Source organism: Spinacia oleracea, chromosome 6, assembly GCF_020520425.1.
Source record: "Spinacia oleracea cultivar Varoflay chromosome 6, BTI_SOV_V1, whole genome shotgun sequence".
Lineage (NCBI taxonomy): Eukaryota > Viridiplantae > Streptophyta > Magnoliopsida > Caryophyllales > Amaranthaceae > Spinacia > Spinacia oleracea.
Window position 1 is genome coordinate 125674497 of NC_079492.1, and position 25719 is coordinate 125700215.

Here is a 25719-nt window from a genome sequence, read left to right on the forward strand (position 1 = left end):
AAAATTAGTTCATCTACTTCTTAGCTTCCAGCGAGTTAGAGTACTCAACAATTCCTTTTATTACTTTTAGATTAATCTAATTGGAGTAACAAATCTAGTACAATTAAAATTAATTCATATACTTCCTACCTTTCAGCGAGTTAGAGTACTCAACCTTGAATCTTTATTGTTGGCTGGTGAACTGCTATGACGGTGGACTGGCAGTAGATTGGCGGCGGTGTACTAGCGGTGGATTGGCTGTTGCTGCCTACTGGTAGAGAGAGTGAGCGAGACTGCGAGATAGCCAGAGGGGGTGAGAGTGAGAGAGCCATACAGGATATCTAGACTAAGAGGCGAGCAACGGAGGTACCAAGCGACTGTTTGAGTGTTTGAGAAACTCTAAACTCCTAAAGTATAGAGCAGCCCATCGTAAAAATTAAACAAATGACACATAAAAAAAATATTTTTTTGTTTTTAACGGGTATGCGAGTACCCGTTTAAACAAAAGAGCGGCCCATACCCTGACTCGGTATCCGAAATATTTACTGTGTCGGCTACCGGGCCGTTTATTTCAGAAAATCAGCAAATTACCCGCATAATTTATGCCGGGTCAGCGAGACGGGGGGTCGGGTATTTTTTGATCACCCCTACCCCGTGCATCTCACGGACTTCACACTAGTTAAGTGTATTTCAAGGGAGGTAGTTAAGTCATTTGAGTTAACGTTGTAGAGAAATATCGGACATTGCCCTATTTAAAAGTCTACAACACGTATCAATTTGGTCTTGACTTAAAGGTTAACATTGAGGGGCCCATGAACCATATGTCTTAGGTACGAATCACCTCCAACTAATTTGTTATTTGTATTGAACTTGTGACTCATTTACACCAAAAAGAGTTTACAGCACAATAAAATATTGATGTGGGGGTTTATACCCATTCTTTTTATTGATGTGGGGGGTGTTTACTTTTGCGGAGTATGTCTTATTTGAAGGGAAATAGAAAAGAAATGAGGCGTGATACACCGCTGGGAGACTGCGGCTTTTTCGCCCATACCCAGGGGTAAAATAGTATTTTCGCTTAATGTGTTAAAAAGTCACACAAAGTACTAAGTATCCCCAACGATGACAGTAATAATACAACAATGACAATATTTATACAAATGATTACAATATACATTCAACAATTTTACCCATTCATTTAAGTGGTCCCTTTACTTTTTCTATTTCATTTCATTTCCTTCTTTTTGGGTGATTGCGACAGACTACCTCAGTGACAGTATATATATACAACAATGTCAATACTTATATAACCGATGACAATATATACGGAGTACCAAGTTAGCAACACTTTTACCCATTCATTTAAAGGGTGTGTCATCCTTTCCATTTTTATTTTTATACTTTTTTTTGGGTGTGTAGGGGGACGAAAATCCGCTGTCCCCCAGCGATGTATCACGTCTCAAAAGAAATACGGTTAAAATTCACATAGAGATACATATTTATCGAGTTACCTACGTGACTACGTAGTGACTAATGGCGGTGTCATGAAATAATTTTAATGAATATAAAATTGAAGCGCACAATCTATACCTAGCTAGTATTTTAAAAGGAAAAGTTTAACGATTAGATGACACGTGTCACTCTATCTTTCACAATATTTTTTTTTCACTTTTTCCTTTTGTTGTTTGTTATACGAAATATTTTACAGTATTAACACTTATTCCACATCATCTTCCTCATTCAACATCAATTCACCATTTAATTGATATATTCATTCAACCTCTCCCATTCCATCTCCCTCTTTAACACTCAACTAGCTTTTGGCCCGTTCGTAATTTAGGAAACTCAATTAAAAAAAATGGTAATTTGACATACCAAAACGGTAAAGGTATAAATGTATGTTACTTCACTAAAAACTTTCACTAATAATTTTGATATATGTAGACAAACTAAAATTTTCAAGATTTATTGGGTAAAAGCATTACTTTTATGGAATATTATGAGCTCTCACAAGACCACAAATACATTATTAGTTTAGGAGTATATCTTTTTATCCAAGGGGTTTAAAAAAAAAAAAAAAGAATAAGAGAAATATGCTAGTACGGAGTAACTAAGTTAAGCATATATATTCTTTGGATTAAACCAAAGAGATCCACAAATCTTCAATATGCTAAGAAATTCACCATCGTTGTTTGTTGGATTAAAAGCTATGTTTCATTTGCCAAGATACATGAAGTTTCGCACCCTATCCTTTGAATCACAATCATGAAAACTACCAAAAAGGAAAATGACTTAAGAATTAAGAGCTGATGATCAAGCTAACCAAACGTGATATGTCAAAATTCTGGAAAATATCAAAGACTGAACCATATTTTTTAAAACTCGAAATTATGCTTATAGAGTTAGGTGTGTGGTAGTAGTAGATGTCATACAGAATTCAAAACAAATGCATCCATGTTTGTCGAATTCTTAAGTAGTTTGTAAAAGAACTTGAAATATGATGACGATTGAGGCAAGTCAGGCTACAGGAAGCAAAGAAGATGCACCGTTGATTTAAATGGGCTAAAAAAATGAATATAATGATAACATTAACTAATACCAACCTCATTAGAAGAAATATTTTTCCAGAAAACAATGGGGTGGACATGAATTAGAAGTTCATAACATAATTTTAACTTCCACCCACCTATAGGAAAATAGTAAAATTATTCGGAATGAAGAAATTTAGCGAAATAAGTCAGGGAGGAATATCGGTCTATAAAAAACTGTAAACATGTAGGTTTAATAAATAGTTAAATCCATTAACTCGGGAATTATAACTATCTGAAACGTTTCTCATTTTTGATTCACCATAACCGCCAATGTATTAATCTATGTCTCTAATTAAATTATTCTAAACAGTTAATTTAAAATTGGAAAGGGAAGGATGAGGTGATTTATTATGTATTAAATGAAGAATTGATTTAGAAGGGAGAAGTGGAAGCGGAAGAAGCAAGACATTGGCAGGAGTATATGTTTTCCATTAGCGTGAAATTAACAACGTTTGGTAAATAAATAATTTATTCACATAAATTTAGAGAATGACACATGGCTTTCATGGTTTTATTTTTTAAATATTAGGTATGTGTCTTCTAAATGGTGATAAATATGTGTCCACCACGTGTCTTCTAAATGGTGATAAATATGTGCCCGGCACATGTCTTCAAAATAGAGTTGCTTACGTGTCTTTAAAATGAAGTTGGTTTTCTTTTTTAAATACTAGGTATTGATGTTAATTTACCATCTAATTTATATATTTTTTCAAATTTCACCTCTATAAAATCATACGTTTCCACTAAAATCACAAGCCATCAACAATATTAACACTTTAAAACACGACTTAACAATATAATTCATCGTTAATTGAATGTGCTCAAAAGCTAGTTATGTTCAACTCTTAATATTTCTTATCTTCTACCTTAGCGAGTGCCATATGGCCATATGGGTTATCAATTGAAGCATTTACGTGAGTGTTTTTTCTCTAAGTTTTAGTTAGTCATAAGTGCATCACAAATTAAAGATAGGAGATGCATGATTCAAATATATGAACTACTCTGTATCGTTACAAACTTTATTCATTTTGGACCAAAACTTTAAAATTCCAGAATCCACCCCCGAAAAAGTTTGTGTCAAACCAAAATCAAGTTACAACGACATTATAGGTAATAACATAAGGTTGCTATTATGAAAATTCTTCATATTATTATATTTCAAAAAAGGTATATCGAATAATTTTCGACCAAATCAAGCAAAAAAGGACAGGATTTGTTGTTCTAAAAATTCTTCATATTATCATTTCAAAAAGATATATTGAATGATTTTCATATTTGACCTATTTTGGGTTTCTAGTTTAATAAAATTTGGTTTAGGGCCTAATTCAAAAGGTTACAAGCCTAAATCCATCCAAGTCCACCCATTATCTCAAACCCCTAACAACAAACCCACACAACCCATCAACAATTTGGATCCGATCCAACCCAAACCAAATGAAATACCACCAGCATCTCCACCCTACAACACCCACCAAAGCCCGTTTCCAAATATAAAAGCGCAAAAACCCTAGTTCATTTTTCTCTCTTGCCATTAGCATCTGCCGATTCCCGCACACCAGATCACCAGTTCCTTGCGCAACCATGGTAACTCTCCCTTTCTTTCTGTCTACTCCATTTCTTCACCTTCCACCCTCTTTCTCTCATCACAATTTGCTTGTTGTTGTGGTTTCAGGGTATTGATTTGAAGGCCGGAGGCAAGAGCAAGAAGACCAAGCGCACTGCGCCTAAATCCAACGATGTTTACCTAAAGCTACTTGTTAAGGTACAATTTTTAATACCCAGAAAATTTCTCAAAAACCTAGTTTTATTTTGTGTTAAATTTCAGTTTTTTCGATGTAATGTATGAATTTAAATGGTGAGTTGATCTGTTTTTTTTTTTTTTTGCAGCTTTACCGTTTTTTGGTTCGAAGAACTGGTAGCGGTTTCAATGCTGTGGTTTTGAAGAGGCTTTTTATGAGCAAGATTAACAAAGCCCCTCTTTCCCTCTCCAGACTTGTTAAGTATATGGAGGGCAAGGTATAAACTTTCTTTTTAAATATTGGTTTTATTTATTCGTGGCTTGAATTATCGGGGGTTTGATTCCGGCTAGAAAAATATATATTTGAAACATGATAAAAGAAGTCATAGTTTAAGCAATTTTATGTATCTCAAATGTAGTACGTACTTAGTTATGCCTGTAATATTCAAGTCCCAAGTGCGGTAGGAGTGATAAGTTGGTTACTAATGTGATCCCTATTCGGTTCTGAGTACGGTTTCAATCCCACAATGACCTGTCTGAAAACATGAGCCCAGTTCCAGCACCAGCACCAGCACCAGCACCAGCACCAGCACCAGCAACAGTAACCAGAGGCAACTTTAAACTACTACTAGAGCCGTCGGCTACTGCTGTTGTTGCTGTATGGGGATTTTCAATAAGTGATTGGGGTTATTGAATTGAAATGTTTGTTGTGTAGGATGAGCAGACTGCAGTTTTGGTGGGAACTGTGACCGATGATATTAGGGTTTATGAGGTGCCTTCCATCAAGGTTTGTGCTTTGAGGTTCACTGAAACCGCCAGGGCTCGTATTGAGAAGGCCGGTGGCGAGTGTCTTACTTTCGATCAGTTGGCTTTGAGAGCTCCTCTTGGCCAGAACACGGTATAATTGCTTTTATCTAATTTATTTTGTTATTTTTGTTGCGCATATGTTTGTGTTTAGATGTTGCCATTTGAGTACTACTACATTGTTATGATGTGTATTTTCGGGACTCTAGTGTTTATACCTATTTTTGCAGCTGTATTTCTTTGCATTGACGCTGTGTTGTTTGGATTTTGATGTTGATTAGAAATTTGTTGAATTGCATGTATTGTTTATTTTGTGTGTGGCTATGGAGCTGGGTTGAGTATGTCTAAGGAGATGTTAATTATGCATAGGATCTGTGGTTATGTATGCAGGGGGTATGTTGAGGTGGGCTTATTTCCATCATAGATTATGAATTGTAGAGCTAAATTTTATCTGCTTCAACAAGGCTGCCCATAGCATACAGTATGTAAACATGACATGTCTCTTCTGTACTCCAAAAAGGTCCAAATATCTATTATATCTCCCTCTTTTTGTGAGATCATTGAAAATCATTTTCTTAAAGTCCAAATATCTATGGAAGTCTAATTTTGTGATATTGCCAAAACACCTCTTATTATCTTCAAGACTGATCTGATTGCCTTATCATTCATTTCAAAACTAGACTTTTTTGTCTGTTTATGATGATTATCTGATGTTTAATGTTATTTAATTATCATTAAATTGCCCTTTCCCTGCGTTTGTCTGAAATTGCCGTCCAATATTCCTTCTTAAGTGATGCTTGATATCAATAATGTAATGAAGTTCTCTGTACTATTTTTTTTAATATAATATCTGAGTTCTCCAATCTCTTGTTCAAGCTTCTTGTGTGAATTACCTTGCCCTGTATGATAGAGCTTACTGCCTCCACTCTTTCCCTTTACCTGCCTTGGAGTCAAATGAGTGATAACTTGGCAAACATGATGCTTGCATGCTTTTGGTACATACGTGTGTCAAAAGGGATGAATGTGATCTGAATTTGAATTAAGAGATTTTGGTTAGTGAGGACATTTATACAAGTGTAGTTTTCTTCAATATGAGTGAGGCATTGTTTAACTTTTTGACTATGGAATTCCGGCAGGTGTTGCTTAGGGGTCCTAAGAATGCTAGAGAGGCTGTCAAGCACTTTGGCAAAGCTCCTGGTGTTCCTGGCAGTCACACCAAGCCTTATGTCCGATCTACTGGCAGGAAGTTCGAGAAGGCTAGAGGTAGACGTAACAGCCGTGGTTACAGAAATTAAGTCAAGTTTCAAGATAGAAGAGCTAATTCATCTCTGTTTAAGACTTTTGTCAATCGATATACACTATTTCGTTTTGTGTGTTGGTTTTCCTTCATATTAGCAAAGCATATTATTAGTTATAGCAGATTTTACCCCGACTTTAATGTTATCATCAGTTTTGGAGGTAAATTTTGTTGAAGAGATTGCTATATCTGTGTTGCTTTTGCTTAAGAATGCCGCTTAGAAGAAAATTTCGATTGAAACATGACCCTTATTTAAGGAAGTTCTTCTATTTGTATTCTCAGTCTTCAAGTATGGTTTATCGCAGTTGTGTTTTTTATTGATAGCTCTTAATCGCTTTTATAGTTTCAGAGGAAAGTTTTGGCTAATTGTTGTTAGCTCTTAATTTCAGCCGTGGAATGTTGGGTTATAAGTCTATGACTTGTAATAAGAGAAGCCAGTTTTATGAATCCGGGCATCGGTGCTATTCTGAATTTATTATTTTGACAACAGGAAATTAAAACGAAATAGATTTGTTTAATATTTCAATTGAAGTTCCCATTGAAATATATTCAATTGATTTTTCTCTTACAAATGATACCCCTTACAAAAAATATACTTTTTCCGTTCTTAAATATTAATATATCAATCCGTTCTTAAATATTAATATTGTTAAACTATTAACAAAAAAAAAAGGAGTGGTTTACTTTAATAGTAAAGTGATTTTTGAATTGTTCAATTTTAACCTACTCCGCAGTATAAAGCATGGATTTTGGGCTATATGTGATTATGTGAAGCCTTATAACCGGTAATTCATATATTGTAATTAATTATTGGTTATTGGTATAACAGTCTAGCTTGAACCAAACATACCCATTCAGCAAAACTTGATAGCATTACAAACATACCCATTCAAATAGTTAAATGAAAAAGATTGCATTACAAACAAAGCCATTCAGCAAAACTTGATTGCAAATAATGCAAGAGATGACAGATATGAGGGCAGGGAAAGAGGTATCTGTGAAAGAGGAGATCCTGAATAATGGAGAACATTGTACATGTAACTATGTAAGTATGTAATAAATATACGATACACCATATCAACACCATACGTTACAATTGACCAGAGAGTGTGTTCTGTCGTCCCTGTACGTACGAATGTTGAAATGCAATATGCAAGGGAAGTGCATCTCGAGAGGATTAGAATTTTTCAAAGAATTCCAGGATATGTTTGCTTATTTCTTCTGGCTTTTCTTGGTTTATGAAGTGAGCAGCTCCTTCCATTACAACAACATCAGCCAATAATGGTACATCTCTTTTGAACCCACCTTTATGTATGTAATCCTTTGTAAACGGAAAACTGTAAGTTACATCCAGTTCCCCCAATATGAACTTTGCTGGTACTTTAACTTGCATCCCTGTCCATGGTGCCATCAGCTCCCATGTCCTACCAAATAAATTAAAACCAATTTTAGTAGCATTCAAGAATGGTACAAATGTAAATATGTAATACAAGAGACAAAGTCCCAGTGAGTATCTTATTCTTCCTATGCAACATACAGATATCTGCATATCAATCTAGCCCCGGGCCTTTCAAGACAAACTAAGAATAACCAAGATCCAACAAGAAATTGAAATCTAAGTAAAACAAAAAGGAAGAGTTGACACGGAGGTTTGCGGTCTTTTGGATTTCGAAATTCCACTAATGCATAAATTCACAACATTTTCCGTTGCAACTTTGCTAGATATAAGAATGAACAATTGAATTCCCAGGAATTCAAATCATATTTCCTGTGGCAATGGGATAGCACTAACATGCCGAAACTATACTTATCGAGTTTATTGACTCCAGCAAAGGAGGCCTAGAATGGTCGTACCACCGTTTTTCTGATAAAAATAATGGACAATGATTCAAGAAGCCCTTTCTTTTGTTCTGCGGGGTTCATGAGTATGCACGAGTGCAAATGGATAATATGGTCCATAAGACAAGCCTATATCCTACGTCTCTAGAGCAACCAACCACTTGGGACCTAACTACAGGAATTTTCACATTGAAGCTTTCAAGTAAACGTATCCTGAAACTACATGTATGCTAGCACTAAGTAAACGTATCCCTGACATTGTGTGTATGCTAGCACTTCAAACACGCTTTTATGCGATTTATGGTTTTTTTTTTTTCGTGTTACCATCCGGTTCACCCTTTGGGCTAATCCGGATTCGGGGCGAGTTCTGGGTGGATAGGTTCCGGTCCCCTCCCAATTGTTGTTGCGGGGATCGAACATGGTCCTCCCTAACAAGTTTTTTATGCAATGACAGGAAAGTTAAGGGACAATGATCACACAATAAGAGTCTAATAAACTTCCAAGACTAAGGAGAAAACATACAGATTCATGGCTCGATAGTAGTTCAGACCACCGGTAAAGCCTGTCTGTTTGAACTTTTTAGCAAAATAGTTGATGTCATCCTCTGAAAGCCATGGAGGTAAATCAATAGCTTTTTCTGCACTTGCTGCTAATTTTCCTTTAGGTATAATAGGAGGCTTTGGATCACGGGAAAGCAGGAATTGCGTCATTAATCTAGCCGTGTCAATACTATTAAATTCTTCCTCCATCTCTCCAGGTTCCTACAGTATGATATCAACTCAGTCAGTCAGGGATCCTTGTAATGTAAATACAAATCCTTGACACCTCTAAGACTGTCACAAAAGGATATGGTAATGAAAAATGCTGTACTCAAAAAACAAAGTAAATTCTAATAAATGGTGCCAGAAGAGGCACTTTATTATTGCAATAAACTCAAGAGAAACAGCTTCTGAGCAGAATAGACAACATTCATTGAGATAAGTTTCCATGAAGTTCATTTTTGATTGGGTATCTAAAACTTTAACCATATACCCGTGTGGAGCAACGACTAGTTTTTTTTTTTTATAAAAAACATTGATGTTTAGCCAATATTTATAAAATATTTCTATAACTGTTGAGGGTCTTTTTAATCACTGGATATATTTTTAACAGGGGTATATGGTGAAAGTTTTAGATAACAGAGAGACATGGTGAAACGTCATGCAAGAAAATGAAACCTCAGGGGTATAAGTGAATACCTAAAACTACGAGGGTATTTGGTGAATAAAGTTAAACCTCGGGTATTTCATGAAAAATCCGTTTTTTAATTGGTTCATTAGTCGGAACCATACGGATCAAATTTAACAAGCCATCAGAATATCAGATACTTAAAATCCCTAAAATCATCCAATTTTTTTTGTTAAGCATAGCTTGATTTGTGGTTTCATATAGATATTGCAACATATAATCCTGATTACCATCAGCAAAATGAGGTAAATTAAAACCATGCTGTCCTGATTTCAACACAGTCATCTGTATGAGCTTGCTATAAGTAGTAATCAAATTGAAAAGAACATACCCAATCAATACCTTTTCCTACTATCAGCCCAAATTTCCATATTTTCACTACAAATCAGCAACTGGGTTGACTTCATTTCCACTCAAAATTGGAAATCTTATCATTAATTACACAACCTACCAAAAATATCAACTGATTTTGCTTCTTCTGGTCATTCCACAATAACTATAACTCAATAAATGATCAAAAAGTACTGACCAAATCAACAAAAACCCAATTAAATGAACTAAATAAGTCCACATCAAAAAATCACGAGCACCCACCAAAACTTGTTATCCAAAAAACTTAAAATTCAGAAATAATAGTATTGAAACATTAAAATTGCTACCTGAAATCTACACATATAAAAATCATCCCCAAGAGCAAGGCGCAAACCATCAATCGGTCTCCGATTCGGGTTCCGCGGCATAAACGGAACGCTCAAATTGATCAACGCCTTGATTCGATCAGGCCGAAATAGTGAAAAATGCCAAGCAATAATAGCACCCCAATCATGTCCCACCAAAAACACTTGCTCTACTTTGAGAAAATCAAGGAGAGAGATAAGATCTCCGACGACATGGAAGGAGGTGTAACTGGCGGAACACGGCGGTGCATCGGTGTCTCCGTATCCACGGAGGTCAGGTGCAACGGCGTGGTACCCCGCGGCGGCCGCGGAGAGAAGTTGGTGGCGCCATGAATACCAGAGTTCTGGGAATCCGTGCAGGAATAGGATCGTTCCTTTTGTGGGGTCCCCGATTTCTGCTATGTGCATGTTTATGCCATTAACTGGGATTTTTCTGTGCGAAATTTTCTCCATTTTTTTTCGATTATTTGGTTAGTGACGCTTTTTTGTGTGTGGTGGTGTAACAGATTTTATTTGAGGTCTAGGAATTGTGTTGTTAGGAGAAAGAAAGGAAGAACACGAGGAAGATGATGTTTCACGTTGAATTCTTGACTTTGGATTTACTTTATGAACCACGTGTCGACTTGCATGGTGTACGAACTACGAAGTACTTCGTATATTTTTAAGGAACTTTGTCCATGTTGTTGACTTAGATCCGGTTCATTCAACATTCCATACTTCGTAATTGTGAGGTTTTATTTGATTAGTTTTAGTTAATACTTTAACAATATTTAAAATATAATTTCTACTATCATGTAATATAAAGATATTAACAATAGAAAATGTGTATTAAATGTTTTCAAGGAATTGTGATGAACTTTTAAAAATAGAGCTGAGGAATTAAATTGTAATACCATCTGAGATTCTAAAGGATATTAATGAGCTTATCATCACTTTTAAAGGTCGATATATGATTACGTAGAAGCTAAGAACAAAGGTTTATGTACAAGGACGGAATAGAGAAAGGAGGCTTACTAATCCATATTTATCGTTAGCATAAACATGGCTAATTCCCCCGGCCCCCCTTCAAACCTATATTGATATGGTTTTATTGTTAACTAGATTTTGGTCTCGGGTTCATTACCTGGATAATCATAACCATGTGCTTAGCTAGGGTAAAATATCGTGATTGATTCCTACTGTTATTTGTTTGTTTGGAAAAGATGACATGAAATACGATTTAAATTAGCTTGGTGGATAAGTTTTTATTGTTTGAAACATGAGATTCGAGGTTCAAATCTGACATGAAATATGATTTAAATTAGCTTGGTGGACAAATTTTTATTGTTTGAAACATGAGATTCGAGGTTCAAATCTTGTACGGACAATGTTTCTAATTTTTACACCCAATGTATCCAAGTGACATACAATAAGATCATCATTGAAAGAGGTTGGAGAGCGCTGTTGGAATTTAAAGATGGAAAATCGCTCAAAACCTGCCTGCCAGGTTTTGGAAAACCGGCAGGTTTTCCCAAAACCTGTCTGCCAGGTTTTCCAAAACCGGCAGGTTTCGAGCGTGAGTTGAAAAACGGACTTAAAAGGCATTTTTTGAAGTGCACCGAAAACCGGCCGGTTTTGAGAAACCGGCAGGTTTCGAGATCGGCTCTTAGTGTTGTCCGTTTTTGATCTTCTCTTTGGATTCCTCTTTTATGATAACCTTTTATGTATGATTTATGGACAATTATCATTCTGATTATGATGATTAAGTTGGTCCATTATTTCTCTTGATTATGGGGGTTATAAACCCTTCATTATCATGGATTTAATTGGTGATTCAATACCATTGGATTCTTTTGAGTCCTTTGGTTTCTTTGGGTTGTTTTGTATTCTCCTCTAATCCTATAAATACATGCTTCATTTCTTGATTTGTTTACAAAAAGATCATTCCCTTATCATCTCCCTTTCTTCCTCTCTTTTGGGCATAAGTTCTGGTAACTCCATCTCACACCCAAGAGTGCCATTGTGTGTTGAGGGTTGTGTAAACCTTAGGGAACGAATCGGTGAATACAATTGTGCACCCCGGTTGCACCGAATCTCGTTTTCAAGGCAGTGGTTTGGTTACCACGGCACAACAAGTTCCGTAAGTCTTACTTTCTTGTTCTTCATTTTAGCCTTGAAAACTCTTAATCTACAACAATTTGAAAACGAGATATTATGTCTATTGTTATGGCTAACTCTATGATGAACAAGACCCTTCCCGACCTCTCTAAGTTGGAGCCTCTTGATGGCAAGAACTACAAGAGATGGTCACAAAAATTATTGATCTTTTTTGAGCAACTTGAAATAGATTATGTGCTCTATGAGGATGTGATTGAAGCAATTGAAGCAAGCAAGGCGGTAGCACCGGATCCCTCCCTTTCGGCGGAAGATGTCAAGAAGGCGGCCGAAGCATTGACGAAGAAGGAGAAAGACAACAAACTTGTTCGGGCTCACATTCTCCATCATGTGAATGGAATCTTGTTTGACCTCCTCATCACCAATCGGTCAAGCAAGTCCATTTGGGACACCTTGCAAAAGAAGTATGGAGCCGATGATGCCGGTAAGAAAAAGTATGTTGTTGGTAAGTGGATCAATTTCAAGATGACGGATGACAAGTCCATCATGGATCAAGTCCATGATTACGAGAACATCGTCACCGACATCTTGGGTGAAGGTATGAAGATGTGTGAAACTCTCCAAGCCAATGTACTCTTGGAGAAATTTCCACCATCATGGAATGACTACCGCAATTCTTTGAAGCACAAGAAGAAGGACATGAACCTTCAAGAACTCATTGGTCATATGAGGACCGAAGAGGCTAATCGCCTCAAGGATAAGTTTGAATCCCTTTCTTTGAATTCTTCTAAAGCTAACTTGGTTGAATCTAGTGCTCCTATGGCTAAAAACAGGTTCAAAGGGAAGAAGAAAAATCATTCAACCAAAGGAAACTTCACTAACAACCACAAGATTCAAAAAGACCAAAGGAGCTTGCTATGTGTGTGGAAAGATAGGACACAAAGCCTATCAATGTGATCACCGCCACAAGAGCAACTCCAATGGTGCCTCCCAAGCCAACCTTGTTGAAAAGAATGAGGTGATAGCCGCGGTGGTGGTTGAAGCCAATTTGGTGGAGAACAAGGTAGAATGGATCTTGGATACGGGAGCATCAAGACACTTTTGTGCTAACAAGGCTATCATGACGGAATTTGAGGATGCTACCGAGGGAGACCATGTTTACATGGGAAATAGTAGCACCGCCGGAGTTCTTGGCAAAGGAAAGTGAAGGAAATAATGCCCTTGGTCCAAGTATGCATTCTATGTTAAGTCTAATAAATGCGGTTCAGTATTAATTAACAAGTTAATAATTCAGTGAGATCAAGTGAGCTGAATGCCTAGCTAGAGGCCGCTTCAGTTCAAGTGGAATTAATGATATTAATCCACAGCTTACTCTTGACTGAACCCGTAGGGTCACACAAATAGTACGTAAACGGATCAAGTATCTAATGGCATTAGATACTCTATCTATGAATATTCGGAACCGACGGATCTTGGTTTCAGTGGGAGCTAAGATCGTCACAGGCAAGAAATGAATACTCCGGAAACGATGATATTGCCGGAAACGGAAATATGGATCGTATCGGAAATATAAATATTATCCAAGTCGTAGATGTTGCCGGAAACGGAAACATGGTACGTATCGGAAAATATTATCGGAAATGGAAATATTGCCAGAATCGGAAATATTGCCGGAAACGGAAATATTGTCAGAATCGGAAATATTACCGGAATCGGAAAATAATTCCGGAAACGGAAATATTAAATATTTGTTCGAAACGGAAATTAATTCCGGAATCGGAAATATTAAATATTGTTCGTATCGGAAATAAATTCCGGAATCGGAAAATTTAATCGGAAGCGCATCGTACGAATAAGCATCGGACGAGGCCTGCCGGACGAGGCCCAGCACGAAGCCAGGCCATCGCCCAGCAAGCCAAGCGCGCCGCACAAACAGCAAGGCCAGGCCCAGCAGGCTGCGCGCAGCGCGCAGCGCGCACAGCGCGCACAGCACGCGCAGCGCACAGCGCGCACAGCGCGCACAGCGCGCGCGGGCGCTGAGCGGGCTGCTGCTCGCGCGCACGCATGAAGCCCATCGTGGCTGTCGTGCGTGTGTGTGCAAGTGTTTGTGTTCGTGCACGTTTCCTAAAACATGCAGAGTTCGGTTAATGATTAAATTCCTAATTCTATTTGATAAATTAATTAAATTAGAGTTCTTGTAGGATTCTAGGTTTAATTAATTTGTATCTGAATAGGATTTCGATTCCCTTTCCATACCGCTATAAATATGAGGCTAGGGCTCACAATTTATAACACAAGTTTCAAAGTATTCAAAGTGAGTTTTTGAGAGAAAATTCAAACACACATCTTGCTCAAATTGCCGAAATTTTCTAGTACCTTAAGGGCGATTCTAGTTGGTCAATCTTAAGGCGGATCCGGACGTGCCGTGGACTATCTACGGAGGGACGACACTTGGAGTCCTAAAGACTTGTTCTTGTTCGGTTCGGGCGCAGCTAGGGAAGGCACGCAACAAAGAGTATGCATCTAATCTATGCTAAATGATTATGTGTAAATAATATGTTTTCCTGGGTTTATGGTTTTTTCCGCATGATTTATGAATTGTCATATGTATCATAACCTAACAGTGGTATCACGAGCCCCTTATTATTTTCATAATCTAAATTGCATGAACATGGTTAAATATTACAAATTTGCAAGAATTAAAAGGGGTGATTAATTTTCGTAATTGTTAATTAATTGCAAATTGCGTTTATTTAATTATACGTACGCAGTTTTTCGGCAGTTTCTTCGTTATTCATCCAAATCGAGTGATTTTTGTGTCAATTCCGCATGTAAAAGGCATTCTAAAATTTTGACAAAAATAATATTTTTCTGCCGAACCCAGAATTCTCAAATTCGAAGCCTAACTATGACTTTTCGAATGTTTTAGTTTTTCGAATGCAAAATTTCGTAAATTTAAGATGTTAAATTAAATATTTGCGATTCTTGTTGATAAATCTTGAATTTTTGATTGACCTACTGCATATGTTTAACAAGTTTGAATGCCTAGTCTTGTTAATTATGCAATCTAATTTGTAATTATGATTAATTTGTTGAAAATTAGAATAATTTAGAATTAATTTGATTTTCATAATTAATTGTAATTTAATTAGAAACCTATGATTAAAAACCACCATAAAAATTGTAAATTTACGATAAATTTTAAATTTTTATGACCTAGACTTGAATCCATAACAATCGGAAATCAATTGGATAATAAATTTTCGATTTTTCGCCCTAAAATTATGAAATTAATATTATTTATTAATTTGTCATTAATTTTAAATATAAATTTTAAATTTTTATGCGATTCGTTCATAAAACTTGCACGCACGAAGCAATGGACGCTTCGTGTTACCCTTAAGGGGTGTTGTATAATGCGGGCATGCGACGACGAGCAAGGGAGCTCGTCGCCCGTGCGGCACGAATGCAATGAGCAAGGGCGTAGTGCACGAGCACAAGGCAGCAGCCCTGCCTTGTGTCGTGTGCCACGAGCAATGGACGAATGGGCATAGGCGAAGGGCGAGCCAAGGCAGTCGCGTGTGGGCAGCAAGCGAGCTGCGCCACAACGCGCGCTGCCTCGCACAAGAGCGCGCAGCCTCGCGCGCAGCGAGCGCAAGCTCGCGTGCCACGAGCGCTGCGCCCAGCATTACTCGCGCGCACAGCGCGCGATGTCGCCCGCCCAGCGAGCGATGGCTCGCGCGCACAGCGAGCGATGTCGCGCGCCCAGCGAGCGATGGCTCGCGCGCCCAGCGAGCGATGTCGCGCGCCCAGCGAGCGATGTCGCGCGCGCGCACAGCGAGCGATAGCTCGCGTGCGATGAGCGCTGGCGCGCGCAGCGAGCACCAATGCGTGCGGAGGCTTGCGATAGGGAAGCAGCAGCTATGCGACGAGCGCATGGGCTGCGCGCACATGGCCAGCAATGGCTGTGTGCGTACGGCCCATGGGCGTACAACGCGTAGGGTGTTTGCGTTACGATTAGATCGTTTTGAATGTTTAATTTGAAAATTTCAGTTCACGTAATTTTAATTAATTTTAAAATTAATAATTTGAATTATTTTCTTGGATTTTAATTTTGAATATTATAATTATAATAAATGTTATTTATTCTAATTATTTTACTAAAATTAAAATCATGAATTAATTTAAATACGACTGAAATTGAATTAAATTTTTGGATTCAATTATAAATTGATATGAGCTTTAAATTTTAATTAAATTTGTATGTTTCCGGTTAGACTAGAAATACATTTTTATGTTTAAAATTGGTAAAGCATATGAATTTATTGGTTTAAGTGGGAGCGCTTTTTAGTCATAAACTCTTGATTAGGTCTACAAATCCTTAAGGTTAAAACAACTTGATTAGAATTAATAAGGACTGAATAATTGGTAGATTATTGGTGCCCTTGATTAATTGCTGCAAATGTTTACGTGATGCATAATGTGTTTTACTAACCAGCAATGTGGGCCATTCATGATAATGAATGGGTGAATGGTATATATTGTATATGTACTATTTTGCAGGTTATGAAGTGACTAGTATGGCCCAAATAGGATAGAAAATATGGTCTGCGTACCATTAATTTGAATGTAATTGGTCAAAAGTACCAAAGTTATTTTTCAATTCAAATATGGTCTGCGAACCATCAAATAGTTGTAATTAGTTATAGCTTATCCTATTTGAAGAAAATGGTGCCTCCCACGGAGATTTTCAAGACGGACTTTGAAGTCAAAGCTTCAAGATGAAGTTGGGCCATACTAGATCACAAATATCTTATGCATGTTTTAAGTTATTTATTGTTTTAAATATGTCTTAAAATGCATGAGATCAAAAGCTTGATTATGTTGCATGATTAAGGATTTTAGTTCACTTAAAATCTAACCAACATAGTAAGAGCCTTAAGTTCCAAAACTTAAAAATTGAGTTAAAAGGTGCCATGCCAAAATATACACTTGCTTGGATATCCTTTACATCAATCTAGTAATAGTTTTCGCTCAGCGAGGTGTTACTTATTGGTCCTAAAGGGGCAAGGTACACAAATAATTGTGAGTACATGTTAGTTTTGGTGAAACTCAACGATATAAGTAAGGAGTCCTTTTATGTCGTGGCAAATTCGATAGGTTTACCTAATAAGTTCTTAGACGTACCTATCAACCAAGAATAGTTTCTAGACTATTAGCAAAAGGCTTTTGCTTACCTAAGATGTTCTAGGATTAAGTCGACAAACTGTGCTTAGTTCTTCAATGATTTTAGGATCTTGGAATCATTTTATTCACACCTGCCGGAACACATAATTTGAATAAAATGCTTAATGAACATTGAATTATGCATGTATGCTAGAATTTAAGTTTATTAAGAGAAACTGTGAATGGTTATTTATTTGTTTATTCTTTTCAATTGTAGTTTTTAATATGGCAAACAACAATTCATTCAACATTCGATCAATTCTCGAAAAGGAGAAGTTGAACGGGAAAAACTTCCTTGACTGGCAAAGGAACTTGCAAATAGTTCTTATGCAGGAAGAAAAGGAGTATGTCCTAGATGAGGCGATGCCCGAAGCTCCAGGCGACGGGGTCACTCAGGCAGCCCTCAATCGTTGGATTGATGCCAACAAGGATGTGAAATGTCTAATGCTCGCCACCATGAGTGCGGATCTGCAGAAAACGTTCATCAACTCAGATGCTTTCACAATCATCAGTGAGTTGAAGAACATGTTCCAAGATCTGGCTCGAGTCGAAAGATTCGAGACTCATAGGCAAATTCTTGAGACCAAGCTTAAGAAAGGCGAGCCCGTAAGTCCACATGTTCTCAAAATGATTGGACTCATTGAGAATATGAGTCGGCTGGATCAGCAATTTTCTCAGGAAATGGCTATAGACACCATCCTCCATTCTCTTCATAGCGGGTATGATCAGTTCAAACTGAACTACAGTATGAATAGTCTGGACAAAACGCTCACTGAGCTTCACGGTATGCTGAAGACCGCTGAAAAGACGCTCAAAAGTGATAAGCAGGATGTGCTTATGGTGCGTGGGGGCAAGTTCAAGAAATCTGGAAAGAAGAGGAATGCTAAGAAAGGTGGCAACAAGGCCAGCCCAACTAAGCAAACTGGCGCCAAATCTGCAAAGAGGAAGGTCAGTCAACCCACTTCTGAATCCGAATGCTTCTACTGCAAGAAGAAGGGGCATTGGAAGAGAGATTGCTTGAAGCTAAAGGAAGATCAGAAGAACGGAACAGTCGTTCCATCTTCAGGTATTTTCGTTATAGACTGTATACTTGCTAATTCAACTTCTTGGGTATTAGATACAGGTTGTGGCTCACACTTATGTTCCAATCCACAGGGACTAAGAAGAAGTAGAAAGTTAAGCAAGGGTGAAGTCGACCTACGAGTGGGAAATGGAGCACGGATTGCTGCATTAGCTGTAGGAACTTACTATTTGTCGTTGCCCTCCGGGCTAGTTTTGGAACTAGAAGAATGTTTCCATGTTCCAAGTCTTACTAAAAACATCATTTCAGTTTCTTGCTTAGATGCTAAGGGATTTTCCTTTTTAATAAAAGACAATAGTTGTTCGTTTTATTTTAAAGAGATGTTTTATGGATCTGCTAGATTAGTCAATGGACTTTATTTATTAGATCACGACAAACAAGTATATAACATAAATACCAAAAAGGCCAAAAAGGATGATTCAGATCTCACCTATCTGTGGCATTGTCGATTAGGCCATATAAACTTGAAACGCTAAGAAAGACTTCAAAGGGAAGGAATTCTAGAACCATTTGACTTAGAGGATTATGGTAAATGCGAATCATGTTTACTTGGCAAAATGACAAAGCAACCTTTCTCTAAAGTTGGAGAAAGAGCAAATGAACTATTGGGTTTAATCCATACAGATGTATGTGGACCAATGAGTACAAATGCTAGAGGTGGTTTCAGCTACTTTATCACTTTCACTGATGACTTCAGTAGGTATGGTTATGTCTACCTAATGAAGCATAAGTCTGAATCCTTTGACAAATTCAAGGAATTTCAGAGTGAAGTAGAGAATCAATTAGGCAAGAAGATTAAGGCACTGCGGTCTGATAGAGGCGGTGAATATCTGAGCTATGAATTTGATGACCATCTGAAAGAATGTGGAATTCTATCAGAATTGACTCCTCCTGGAACACCACAATGGAACGGTGTGTCAGAACGGAGGAACAGAACCTTGCTAGACATGGTCAGGTCAATGATGGGTCAGGCCGAACTTCCATTAGAATTTTGGGGACATGCACTAAATACAGCTGCACTCACTATAAATAGAGCTCCGTCTAAAGCTGTCGAAAAGACTCCATACGAATTATGGTTTGGAAAGCCTCCAAATGTGTCTTTTCTTAAGATTTGAGGATGTGAAGTATACGTCAAACGATTAATTTCAGACAAACTTCATCCAAAATCTGACAAATGTATCCTTGTGGGCTATCCAAAGGAAACAAAGGGGTATTACTTCTACAATACATCTGAGAACAAAGTGTTTGTTGCTCGAGATGGTGTCTTTTTGGAGAAGGATCACATTTCCAAAATGACAAGTGGGAGAAAAGTAGACCTCGAAGAAATTCGAGTCGAACAACAAACTCTAGAGAAGGCTCAAGATGACATTCAGGATGAAACTCAGAGATCTTTAGAAGAATCTGGTGAGAATCATGGTCAATCTAGAAATGTTACCCCGCGTAGATCGCAAAGATATAGATCTCAACCGGAAAGGTACTTAGGTATTTTGACGAACGAGAGCTATGACGTTCTATTACTTGAAAGTGATGAACCTGCGACTTACAAGCAAGCTATGACGAGCCCTAGCTCCAAGCAATGGCAAGAAGCCATGCAATCTGAATTAGACTCCATGTCTGAAAACCAAGTATGGGATTTGGTCGATTTGCCAGATGGCTACCAAGCCATTGGAAGCAAATGGGTTTTCAAACTGAAAAAGGACAAGGATGGGAAACTTGAAGTTTTCAAAGCTAGATTGGTTGCAAAAGGTTACAGGCAAGTCCACGGTGTGGATTACGATGAAACCTTTTCACCAGTTGCAATGCTAAAGTCTATTCGAATAATGTTAGCAATCGCTGCAAATTACGATTACGAAATATGGCAGATGGATGTCAAAACTGCTTTCTTAAACGGCGTTCTAACAGAAACTGTGTTTATGACACAGCCTGAAGGTTTTGAGGATCCAAAGAATGCTAAAAAGGTATGCAAGCTAAAGAAGTCAATCTACGGATTGAAGCAGGCATCCAGGAGCTGGAATATACGTTTTGATGAAGCAGTCAGTGACTTTGGTTTCATCAAGAACGCGGACGAATCTTGTGTATACAAGAAGGTCAGTGGGAGCAAAATTGCTTTCCTAGTATTATATGTCGACGACATATTGCTTATCGGAAATGACATTCCTATGTTGAACTCTGTCAAGATTTGGCTTGGGAAATGTTTTTCGATGAAGGATCTAGGAGAAGCACAGTACATATTGGGCATCAAGATTTACAGAGATAGATCTAAAAAGATGATTGGACTTAGTCAAAGCACTTATATCAATAAGGTGCTTGATAGGTTCAAGATGGCGGACTCCAAGCGAGGCTACCTACCCATGTCTCATGGAATGACTCTAAGCAAGACTCAGTGCCCAAAAACACTTGATGAGCGTAGACGAATGAATGGGATTCCATATGCATCATTGATTGGTTCAATAATGTATGCTATGATATGTACACGCCCGGATGTTGCGTACGCACTCAGTGCTACGAGCAGATACCAGTCAGACCCAGGAGAGGCGCATTGGACTGCTGCCAAGAACATTCTGAAGTACCTGAAAAGGCACAAAGATGACTTCCTGGTCTATGGTGGAGATGATGAATTAATTGTTAAAGGCTATACGGACGCAAGTTTCCAAACCGACAAAGATGATTTCAGATCACAGTCTGGGTTTGTCTTCTGCCTCAACGGAGGAGCAGTAAGCTGGAAAAGTGCTAAGCAAAGCACCATTGCGGATTCTACAACTGAAGCGGAGTACATTGCTGCACATGAAGCAGCAAAGGAAGCTATATGGCTAAGGAAGTTCATAGGAGAACTTGGTGTAGTCCCCTCCATTAAAGGACCAATAGCCCTGTATTGTGATAATAACAGAGCTATTGCACAGGCAAAAGAGCCTAGACACCACCAAAGAGTCAAGCATGTACTTCGTAGATTTCACCTTCTACGAGAGTTCGTTGAAAGAAAAGAAGTCGAGATAAGCAAAATTGGAACTGATGACAACATATCAGATCCATTAACTAAACCTCTGCCGCAAGCGAAGCACAACTCGCACACTGCAGCTATGGGAATCAAGCATATTGGAGAATGGCTTTGATGTCTCTTTTTAATGTTTTAAAGTTTTAGAGTTTAAATCTTTGTAAAACATTATTGGTTAATCATTCACAATAAATGAAAAGAATTCATTTTTCCATTTAATTTGTGGTTTATTAAATGATGAGTCCCTTCAATTTGACGATATATTCAAGATAGACTGTCAGGACCAGTCCTGTGACTAAGAAATGTCTATCAAGTGAACTTGAATGTCAAAGGTTGAAAATGGTCCCTAATCGGAGTTTTCTATAAAATTGGACGCATAGAAAACGTTAGACGATTAGAATGCAAGATGACTAGTAGTTCTGTTTCTTGAACTATGTGGACATGGCAATGTCATAATCATTTGCATAGATACTTACTTTGGAAAGACTAGTATCGGACAAGACCTATGAAACTTTACTGTAAGAGATGAAAGTCTGTCATAAGTAAATTTCATTAAATTATTAGACACTAAATCCTCAATACCTGAGTGATTTGAGATTACTTGTTTGAGAACTGGTTGCTTTGACGTTGACCAACCGTCGCACCGTAAAAGGAGGCTATAAAGGCAACGATCAGGTAATCACCTATCAAACGAAGTCTAATCTCAAGATCGCAAGATTGGGATTGTCCTCCCATAAATCGGGATGAGATGCTTAAAAGTTGTACAAGGCCACTCGGAGAGCTAGAAACTGTGAAATGCATGGCCGTGCTCGGATGAATCATAGGCTATGATTATCTGTTTATTTGATCAGTTGAACTCTGAAACCGAGGAACACCTCTGGACATAATAAGGATGACAACTCTTACCTTATGTTCAAGAGCAAGCATCGAGCGACAAAGGAATTAGGAAATGCACACTTGTCCCTAAGGACAAGTGGGAGACTGAAGGAAATAATGCCCTTGGTCCAAGTATGCATTCTATGTTAAGTCTAATAAATGCGGTTCAGTATTAATTAACAAGTTAATAATTCAGTGAGATCAAGTGAGCTGAATGCCTAGCTAGAGGCCGCTTCAGTTCAAGTGGAATTAATGATATTAATCCACAGCTTACTCTTGACTGAACCCGTAGGGTCACACAAATAGTACGTAAACGGATCAAGTATCTAATGGCATTAGATACTCTATCTATGAATATTCGGAACCGACGGATCTTGGTTTCAGTGGGAGCTAAGATCGTCACAGGCAAGAAATGAATACTCCGGAAACGATGATATTGCCGGAAACGGAAATATGGATCGTATCGGAAATATAAATATTATCCAAGTCGTAGATGTTGCCGGAAACGGAAACATGGTACGTATCGGAAAATATTATCGGAAATGGAAATATTGCCAGAATCGGAAATATTGCCGGAAACGGAAATATTGTCAGAATCGGAAATATTACCGGAATCGGAAAATAATTCCGGAAACGGAAATATTAAATATTTGTTCGAAACGGAAATTAATTCCGGAATCGGAAATATTAAATATTGTTCGTATCGGAAATAAATTCCGGAATCGGAAAATTTAATCGGAAGCGCATCGTACGAATAAGCATCGGACGAGGCCTGCCGGACGAGGCCCAGCACGAAGCCAGGCCATCGCCCAGCAAGCCAAGCGCGCCGCACAAACAGCAAGGCCAGGCCCAGCAGGCTGCGCGCAGCGCGCACAGCGCACAGCGCGCACAGCGCGCGCAGCGCGCAGCGCGCGCGGGCGCTGAGCGGGCTGCTGCTCGCGCGCACGCATGAAGCCCATCGTGGCTGTCGTGCGTGTGTGTGCAAGTGTTTGTGTTCGTGCACGTTTCCTAAAACATGCAGAGTTCGGTTAATGATTAAATTCCTAATTCTATTTGATAAATTAATTAAATTAGAGTTCTTGTAGGATTCTAGGTTTAATTAATTTGTATCTGAATAGGATTTCGATTCCCTTTCCATACCGCTATAAATATGAGGCTAGGGCTCACAATTTATAACACAAGTTTCAAAGTATTCAAAGTGAGTTTTTGAGAGAAAATTCAAACACACATCTTGCTCAAATTGCCGAAATTTTCTAGTACCTTAAGGGCGATTCTAGTTGGTCAATCTTAAGGCGGATCCGGACGTGCTGTGGACTATCTACGGAGGGACGACACTTGGAGTCCTAAAGACTTGTTCTTGTTCGGTTCGGGCGCAGCTAGGGAAGGCACGCAACAAAGAGTATGCATCTAATCTATGCTAAATGATTATGTGTAAATAATATGTTTTCCTGGGTTTATGGTTTTTTCCGCATGATTTATGAATTGTCATATGTATCATAACCTAACAGAAAGGTCCACCTTAAACTCACTTCCGGAAAAACTTTGTTTTTGAATAATGTCTTGTATGTTCCCTCCCTAAGGAGGAATCTTGTTTCGGGTGCCCTTCTCAACAAAGCCGGCCTAAAACTTGTCTTTGAGGCGGATAAGATTGTTATCTCTAAGAATGGAGACTTTGTTGGGAAAGGCTACCTTAGTGAAGGCTTGTTTGTGTTGAATGTTTTGAACAATAATGAAAGTACTTCTTCTTTTGCTTACATCGTTGAGTCTATGGATGTTTGGCACAATCGATTAGGACATTTAAATGTTTCTTACATGGAAAAGTTAAAAAACATGAACTTAATTTCTTTTGATAAAATTGACAAAGCCTCTAAATGTCCTATTTGTGTTGAGGCCAAACATACTAAGAAACCTTTTAAGCAAGTGACAACGAGAAGTACTAAATTGTTAGAGTTGATTCACTCGGATTTAGCGGACTTTAAAAATTGCACTACTAGTAGAGGAGGGAAAAATTACTACATAACTTTTGTTGATGACTTTTCAAGGTTTACTAAAGTATATCTTTTGAAAACTAAGGATGAGGCCGAAAGTGCATTTTTAAAGTATAAAGCCGAGGTTGAAAATCAACTTGACCTTAAAATCAAAAGAGTTAGAACCGATAGAGGTGGTGAATATGGAAAATGGTCTTTAAAAGAATTTTGTGAAACCAATGGAATTATCCATGAGCTAAGTTCTCCTTACACCCCACAACAAAATGGTATTGCCGAAAGGAAAAACAAATCTTTAAAAGAGACTATGAATGCCATGCTTCTAAGTTCCGGATTATCCAACAACATGTGGGGGGAGGCGGTTTTATCCGCTTGTTATGTACTCAATAGAGTGCCCCATAAGAAGTTGGATAAGACACCCTATGAGCTTTGGAAGGGTTATAGTCCTAACATGAGTATTTTGAAAGTGTGGGGGTGCTTAGCAAAGGTTGCTTTTCCAGATTTTAAGAAAACCACCATTGGGTCTAAAACTTTTGATTGTGTGTTCATTGGTTATGCTCATAATAGTGCCGCATATAGATTCATGCTTTTGAGTGATCATTCTATTTGTGAATCTAGGGATGCAGTTTTCTTTGAGCATATTTTCCCGTTGAAATCCTCTTTGTCTTCTCATGTGCATGAGTCAAGTGTTGATGTGCCTTTGGATGTTTCTTTGCCTAGTCCTAGTGTTCCTCCTCCTCCCACTATAGTGGAAGAAGTCCAACCTAGGAAGAGTAAAAGGCTTAGAGTAGAGACTACCTTTGGACCAGATTTCTTGACCGTTTTTCTTGTAGAAGACTTTGATGTGGATTATTTGAGTGAAATTGTTGTTTCTTTGTTTCTCTTAGAAGAAGACCCAAAGACTTATAGTGAAGCTATGAAATCCATAGATGTTAGTTTTTGGAAAGAGGCCATTAAAAGTGAATTAGATTCAATCATGTCTAATCATACTTGGGACTTATGTGATTTGCCTAAGGGGTCTAAACCCATAAGTAATAAATGGATCTTTACTAAGAAGAAGAAACCCGATGGCTCTATTGATAAGTTTAAGGCTAGACTTGTTATTAGAGGTTTCACTCAAAAAGAGGGAATTGACTTTTTTGATACCTACTCACCTGTGACTAAGATTGCTACCATTAGGACTTTGGTTGCTTTAGCGGCAATTCATGACTTAGTGGTCCATCAAATGGATGTTAAAACGGCCTTTCTTAATGGTGATCTTGATGAGGAAATTTACATGACTCAACCGGAAGGCTTTGTAGTTAAGGGTCAAG

At 38.0% G+C, this 25719-nt stretch overlaps 3 protein-coding genes across 3 annotated transcripts; 2 read left to right on the plus strand and 1 right to left on the minus strand.

The window, feature by feature from the left end:
* Nucleotides 1-4013: 4013 nt before the first annotated feature.
* LOC110776312 (60S ribosomal protein L18-3) lies at nucleotides 4014-6684 on the plus strand. The gene is made up of 5 exons (XM_021980860.2): nucleotides 4014-4154; nucleotides 4243-4332; nucleotides 4458-4586; nucleotides 5024-5206; nucleotides 6249-6684. Exons 1-5 carry the CDS (start codon nucleotides 4152-4154, stop codon nucleotides 6405-6407), a joined length of 564 nt encoding a protein of 187 aa, XP_021836552.1. The 5' UTR covers nucleotides 4014-4151; the 3' UTR covers nucleotides 6408-6684.
* A 619-nt stretch (nucleotides 6685-7303) lies between these two features.
* On the minus strand, nucleotides 7304-10722 carry LOC110776314 (uncharacterized). Its single transcript, XM_021980862.2, has 3 exons — nucleotides 10135-10722; nucleotides 8771-9009; nucleotides 7304-7833 (listed from the first exon to the last, which is right to left on the minus strand). The coding sequence occupies exons 1-3, from the start codon at nucleotides 10603-10605 to the stop codon at nucleotides 7587-7589; spliced, it is 957 nt and encodes a 318-aa protein (XP_021836554.1). The 5' UTR covers nucleotides 10606-10722; the 3' UTR covers nucleotides 7304-7586.
* A 1623-nt stretch (nucleotides 10723-12345) lies between these two features.
* Nucleotides 12346-13203, plus strand: LOC130463580 (uncharacterized). The gene has a single exon (XM_056832749.1). It carries the CDS (start codon nucleotides 12346-12348, stop codon nucleotides 13201-13203), a length of 858 nt encoding a protein of 285 aa, XP_056688727.1.
* Nucleotides 13204-25719: the final 12516 nt, after the last annotated feature.

Coding starts and splice junctions, on each gene's coding strand:
- LOC110776312 (XM_021980860.2), top strand. Junction 4,587..5,023: donor TTAAGTATATGGAGGGCAAG/GTATAAACTTTC, acceptor TTTGTTGTGTAG/GATGAGCAGACTGCAGTTTT. Junction 5,207..6,248: donor CTCCTCTTGGCCAGAACACG/GTATAATTGCTT, acceptor GAATTCCGGCAG/GTGTTGCTTAGGGGTCCTAA.
- LOC110776314 (XM_021980862.2), bottom strand. CDS start 10,605: ATGGAGAAAATTTCGCACAGAAAAATCCCAGTTAATGGCATAAACATG. Junction 9,010..10,134: donor TTTATATGTGTAGATTTCAG/GTAGCAATTTTA, acceptor ATCATACTGTAG/GAACCTGGAGAGATGGAGGA. Junction 7,834..8,770: donor TACTATCGAGCCATGAATCT/GTATGTTTTCTC, acceptor TTTATTTGGTAG/GACATGGGAGCTGATGGCAC.
- LOC130463580 (XM_056832749.1), top strand. CDS start 12,346: ATGTCTATTGTTATGGCTAACTCTATGATGAACAAGACCCTTCCCGAC.